Source organism: Sparus aurata, chromosome 2 (genome assembly GCF_900880675.1).
Source record: "Sparus aurata chromosome 2, fSpaAur1.1, whole genome shotgun sequence".
Lineage (NCBI taxonomy): Eukaryota > Metazoa > Chordata > Actinopteri > Spariformes > Sparidae > Sparus > Sparus aurata.
Genome location: NC_044188.1, coordinates 12264086 through 12271008, shown reverse-complemented (window position 1 = coordinate 12271008; position 6923 = coordinate 12264086). Strand labels below are relative to the sequence as shown.

General features: G+C 37.3%; 1 protein-coding gene across 1 annotated transcript; it reads right to left on the bottom strand.

Moving 5' to 3' along the window:
* Window positions 1-927: 927 nt before the first annotated feature.
* LOC115571090 (extracellular calcium-sensing receptor-like) lies at window positions 928-6520 on the bottom strand. Its single transcript, XM_030400158.1, has 8 exons — window positions 6414-6520; window positions 5747-6041; window positions 5358-5647; window positions 4791-5086; window positions 3999-4204; window positions 3645-3866; window positions 1910-2033; window positions 928-1832 (listed from the first exon to the last, which is right to left on the bottom strand). The coding sequence occupies exons 1-8, from the start codon at window positions 6518-6520 to the stop codon at window positions 928-930; spliced, it is 2445 nt and encodes an 814-aa protein (XP_030256018.1).
* Between the last annotated feature and the right edge of the window lie 403 nt (window positions 6521-6923).

Below are 6923 nucleotides of genomic sequence, written 5' to 3'. Positions count from 1 at the left end.
CTTTAGATTTAGATTCTTGCCTATAGACTGATAAGTGTTGTGTTTACAAATGAGCAATAAATTCAGATTTGTATTGCCAGTGGGAATTTAAAGTTGATGTTTTCCTCAAAGAAATTATTTTACAGAAGTTATTACAATAAAGATTTTCACGTCCCCACAAACGTAATAAATCCCTGCAAACGTAACAGTTACTACATTTGTGGGATATCACGTGTTGGCAGTAGGTAGCGGCTATTGTGTTTGTGGAAAATGTATTACATTTGTTGATTTATTACATTAAATGCTCCAGATTTTCATTTCATGTTTGTGGTTTATTACGTTTGTGGACATTATTACATTGGCGGGCGTTACAGTTGTTAAATCAAAAAGTCAAGACAGAACTCAGTAACACTTTTTTTGGTCACAAATTTAGTTTTTATTTAGAAAATAAAGAACACAAAATATTTGTGAAAAACTATATAAAAAAATCTTTAAGAACACAAAAAATAAAAAGAATGTATGAGGCCATTTTTCTCACAGACATTTGGGGTATCATATGAATGGGTGTCTAATTTTCGTTTGTTGTAAAGCATGTAAACTTTTGTGTCATGTATTTGTGTTTTTTCACCTGGTATGTCATGATCTGGGCCATGAGAATACCTCCTTTTTGCTGGGGCTACTCTATAGGTGGGGCCACATCTTGCTGTTTGTTGATTGTAGCCCAGATGAAGACCTACCCTCTAATGGTCAAAACCTGTCGGTTTGTTACTAGTTGCACTTTTGATGGTAAAGCCAGTGAAATGTAAGCCTATCAATATTTCCAGCATCGTTTGCAACTTTTGCTTGTTTGGAGTGTCTGGTTTTTGAAGTGAGGACTGTTTTGAATGTGCAGAGCATAAGCTCAGTTATATGTATTGAAATCCTGACAATTTCCAAACCTCAGATGTCTTAGGATTCATTTTTGTTCATTAAATGTTTCTTGGTGTTCTTCTCTGGCTTAAACAATATAATGTAACACTTTGGAGCAAATATACAAAGGATTAGTCCAAAACTGGAGGCCAGAATGGCAAAAATCTCCACAGCCACAGTAAATTTCCCAGGAGAGCTGACATATGCTGGAATAAAGGTGATCCAGACTGCACAGAATATCAGCATGCTGAAGGTGATCATCTTGGCCTCATTGAAACTATCAGGTAGTTTCCGAGCTAGGACAGCTAACACAAAGCACAAGACAGCCAATAGGCCTATGTACCCGAGAACAACCCAGAACCCAATAGCTGATCCTAATGCACACTCCAGGATGATTCTCTCCTTAAAAGTGGTTAGGTTTTTCATTGGAAAGGGGGGCCTAAGACACAACCAAATAGCACATATTAAAACTTGAATGAATGTGAAAAATACTACAGTCATTCTTTGCTGTGTAGGACCAAACCATTTCATAACATTACTACCTGGGAGTGTGGCTCTGAAGGCCATTAATACAACTATAGTTTTTCCAAGAACACAAGAGATGCAGAGGACGAAGGTGATCCCAAATGCTGTGTGGCGCAGCCTGCAGGACCAATCAGAGGGTGCTCCAATGAAAGTTAATGGACATAAGAAACATAGAGTCAGGGAGAATAGCAGCAAGAAGCTCAGCTCAGAGTTGTTGGCTCTCACAATCGGGGATGTCCTGTGATGATAGAAGATAGCTGCTGTTATAATGGCAAAACAGGCACCAGCAACTGAGAATGCAGCCAGGATGATTCCTAGGACCTCATCAAAGGACAGAAACTCTACAGGCTTGGGGAAACAAGTGTCTCTCTCTGCATTAGGCCAGAACTCCTTGGGGCAAGGGAAACAATCGAGGGAATCTGAAAAATGTATCAAAAAGAGCTTTTAGTAGTAATACAGTTGGTGATTGAGATATATATATTAGAACAAAATATACCTGTAGTATTGCTAATCTCTCCCTCAGGACATGGTATACAATCATAACAGCAGATGGGTTTTCCTTTCTGCAGCACTTTACGAGTTCCTGGAGGACAGCTTCCACTGCACACAGACACAGGCACCTGGTACAAAAGATATAAACAAACTTGAAATGTAATTGATGTGCTAGGTAGATTTTAGGATTAATAGTTAGGTCCACATTTGAATATACTAATGTGCCAGTGTGTGTTTTGAAAGTGTTATCGGTCATTGTACCCATTCCTCTTGATTATAATTTTATTCTTAAAGGATTAAATGATGAAGTGAAGACATTTTAAAATCTGAAAGGTTAAAGATAAGCTTCACTGTAACATCAGAATGTTCTGCAAAAACACTTTTATTTTAGGAACAGAAGGGGAGATTGTGATTATACACAGTGAGTACAGTAATGTGGCACAAATTAACTTCTAAAAAGCTTACAAGCTGCTAACAAGGTTGTCACTACTAACTAATTAACTTGTAAGGAACTGAAACTATGTTAAATAAAGCCCAAATAAATTGATAATTCTCTAAGCATTGTGTTTTGTCTGACAATTATTAATATGCCACTATATTTGTCAAATTACAGTCTGTGATGTCTAATTAAGACATCTTATCTTATTACCTGCTGTAAAGCACTTTGGTACACCGAAAGGATTGTTGTAAAGGGCTGTATAAATAAAGTACATTTACATTTACATTTATGACCACTGCATAAAGTGTGTGGTGTCTACAGGGCTATTTGGTAGAAAGGCTAAAATAGTGTCTGATTGATATATTTTGGACCTGATATGGAATTGCATTTGATTTGTAACTGCATGATCTTGTACAATAGTGTGTAATGGTTTATTTAGATCTCTTGGTTTATAATTATAGGATAATTCAGGTTAATGGTCTTTATATTATATTTTAGACCTAATAAGGCATTATATATTGTGTATGGTTTATGATTAGTCTATGAACTATACCTGTTATTTCTTATTGCTACTTCTTCACCTTTTTGTTATAAACTTCAGCTCGTTACATGTTATTATCCTACTTAGGGTATGACTGTTGTATGCATAATATTTCTATTTTGTGTCTATTTTTTCATTATTACATTTTATAAGTGTAATCTAAAATAAAGTGTGACCTTTTAGGTAACTGTCATTGCACCATGGGACAAAGCTGTCTATCAGTCCCCTGAACATCTCTGTAAACATACTCTCCATGAAGACAGCATGATTCTCACTGGAAATTTTTCACTGGAATCATAAATAACTGAAACTTAGAGTTCTAGAAGAACTACAGTTACTATCTTTTATCAAAGCTGTCAGGGTCTTCACTTCTTGACTACATTAAAAAAGTCTGAAGAGAAATGGATGAAAACTGCAGCCTGACTGGTGCACAAAGGCATACAACTGCAAGCTGGCAATTCTAGTTACATTTTGTTTTCCACAGCACAGCAAGGGAACAGCTTTGTGGAAACATATAGGGATTGGTTGAACTAAAATGTATTCAACGAAAGAAACCCACTTGATGTGTCTGCCTGACTACTATTGAAGTCTTGAATCATCTCTGATTGAATTTAGGATGCTATCAATGCACAGAATGAGAACTGTCTCTGACACAGTGATGGATATCTTCACAGGAAGTAAAGGCCAAAGGAACAGGGACCAAAAACACATCTCTTGCTTTGTACATCAAATTTGAATTGTTGCCATTGGGGTCCTTACCTGTTTGTCACCCCCCAGAAAGGTGAGGTTTCTGTTGATAATGAACTCTTGGCCCACAGGCAGTGATGCATCATAGTGCCCTACTGCCACCATCTCAGTGCTGCCACTCTCACTTTTTTGCCAGTTAACCAGCTCATATCTGGCCACGGGATCCCCATTGGCATCAAATGACACATTGTAACCATTTTTTGAAAAATTAACTTTCTTCAGCTGAGTAAAAACCTGTGAGGTTGAAGTTTAGTAAGACAATGAGGGACAGAAAGTGGAAAATATTAGATAAAATTAATATTACATTTTACAATATTATAGTGACAAAGTGAGCATTAGGGTATTCACGTAATCATTTTGACTGACCTGTTTGGACTCTATTCGGGTGAATTTGTCACACTGAGTTGTAGAATTTGTGTCCTGACACACTGCATTATGAATGGCATGTGCTATTGCATAAACAGCCTTGTAAACCATGTTAGTGATTCGGAGCTGAGATGTGTCAGCATACGGGCTGTTGAGTGTCTGAATGTTTTCAGTTCCATCACACACTCTCTCATATATGGCTGCACCTAAAAACAACAGAGACAGAGGATCTCGATGTTTTTGACACAACATAATAATTCTTTCTGATATTATTTTTCTTTTTTGATATTTTTGTTGTATTTATATTGATAAAAGTGTCTTGAAACTCAATTATCATTGTTGTTCTCATTAATTTATAAAATGTTCTTTTTTACAGACAGTTCCGTAGAAACACCTTGATCTATTTACGGATGATCAGACACATTCAAAAAAGACAGAAATATCCACAACTTTTCCATGAATTACATTCTAACGTTACCTGTTATAACATATTTAACATACGTACATTATCTGAAAACACTGTTAGTTTGATTGCCAAATTAGATGTATATACATTTAGCTTGGTGGCCTTTAACTTGAAATCTTTAAGTGAGATTATTTACAGGAATACACCTTATATACACCTCATGTATTTGTTCAGTATTAATATATTTCCTTCTCAGTAGTCTATAATCTTGGGTTTGATCTTCACTTTTAGGAAGCACCACTTGAACTGACAACATATTAACACAACCACAAGGACTCAACCATGAATGTAATTTTCTTTTTTTTTAATCTGATCAACTTTCTCACTTTTTCCCAGCCTGCAGTTAAACGCCTTCTCCCAGAACTCAGTAAGCACTGGAGAGGCAGCCACTTTAGAGGGAGAGAGATCCAGCAAGAATTCTTTCAGACCCGGGATGACAGCTTGTTCAATGCCAAATCCAATGGCTCCAGCACAGAAGCTGAACTTCAGCAGTTTTGGGTTAGTTATCCAGGACTCACTGCCTATCCACTGGCGAGGTGGAGAGGGCTGAAGTGACAGCTCTTGCAGCAGAAGCCTCATTTCTGATGCGGCTGCAAATGCCACAATAACCACAGCAGTTGACCTGGGGAAACATGATATTGCATTATATTTGATTAATAAAAGTATAAAGATAACTTAACACAAAACAATGTGAGAGATACAGTAGTTCGTGATTTGGTAAATGTTCAGTAAAGGTCTTACAACTTCTGTTTTCATGATCATAAATTAGAAAGAAATAAACATCATGAAAAGTATTAGTATATGGTATTCCAATTTGCAACCAAAATGATAAAGTCAGTAATAATCAGGTCAGTGTCAGCACAGGGAACATAAGAAATAATTAATGTAGAAACCTGCGGATAACTTCAGCTACTCTCTGGATCCTGCTACGTGGGTGGGTCCGATGCAACGATTCAGAGTATTCCACACAGATCCCCTCTTTCTGTGCTGCCAGCAGGAAAGATGCCATGCCATTATTGCCATAGACTGAATCTGACCGGACTGCACCTATCCAAGTCCAGCCAAAGTTTTTCAACAGCTTTGCCAGCGCATCAGCCTGGAACTGGTCACTGGGTATTGTTCTAAAAAAATTTGGGTACTGCTGCTTATCAGACAGGCATGCACAAGTGGCAAGGTGACTCACCTAAAATAATTCAGGATTGTAGTTATTCAAAAGGGCAGACCAAAAATCAGAACTGGCCTACATTAAAGACATAGTTTTTTAGAAATGTAGAATACTTACTTGAGGAATGTTAAAGGACCCGACGATGCGCGACATGCTGATTGATGGCGTGGACCCAGACTCACCAACAACAGCTGTCACCATACCAGATTGCGAGCAGTTGTCCCTGGTGTAAAACACCTGGTCCAGGCCGTTTAAAAGCTGGACAGCCACTTGAATAGTCAAGGGCACTGAGCTGCATGAGTCATAGATCTGATAACCAAGTCTGATGCCTGGCAGCAGCTCTGTGCTGTTGTTAATCTCCTCAATGGCGAAGACCATTGCTCGTGAAAAGCGCAGTTCACAAGAGTCAATTCTACACACAGACAATCAAATCACTGCTCAAATCTACATATGATGAGCAAAAGTCACAGTTTTAACAGAAAACATTGCAGTTTTCTAACTGGCACTGCACATCATCTGCGGACCAAATTTATATCACATAATTTTCTGACCAGCAAAATTCAAAACACAAGATAAGACAGAATTCAATAATGCATATTTTCAAAAACTGGTAGTTAAATCACTATTTGTTCTTATCTTCTTTATAAAACATATATTATTATTCTTAAGTTTTACTACACAACATCTTTGTAAAATGATTATTAGCACGTCATACAAAGTAAAAACATATCTGTCTCCATGCAATGTAACATCCTCTTATCCACTACTTCTCCCTCCTACTGACCTCCCTGTGCATTTTTGTGACTCAGGCATGGTGGTGTAGTTATGCATCTCTGTTTGTTCGTAGTAGCGTATGGAGAAAACACCACCAATAACATAGTCACCATCCATTGAGAATACAGGTAGACGAGTGGAACCCTGGAGCTTACATTTCACAGATGAGATCTCACTCCTGCCCGTAAGCTCAGTGTTCAACTCACACAAACTCAGAGACAGGATCAGGCCAATAAAGAGAGCTGAGATCTCCATCACTCAAGTGTTTGTATGTTTGCAAGCTTTGTTTGTGTTTGCACTGGTTTATATAGATTCTCAGACAGGAGCTGGCCTCCTTCTCCTGCACGTCAACTTACAAAACAAGACAACAAGACAAAAAACTAAAATAAAATGCTATTGGCGACTCTTACTGAAACTTATATAAACTTATATTCGGGGTGTATATATATATATATATACATATATATATATATATATATATATATATATATATATGTATATTAACTTGAATACATTCACA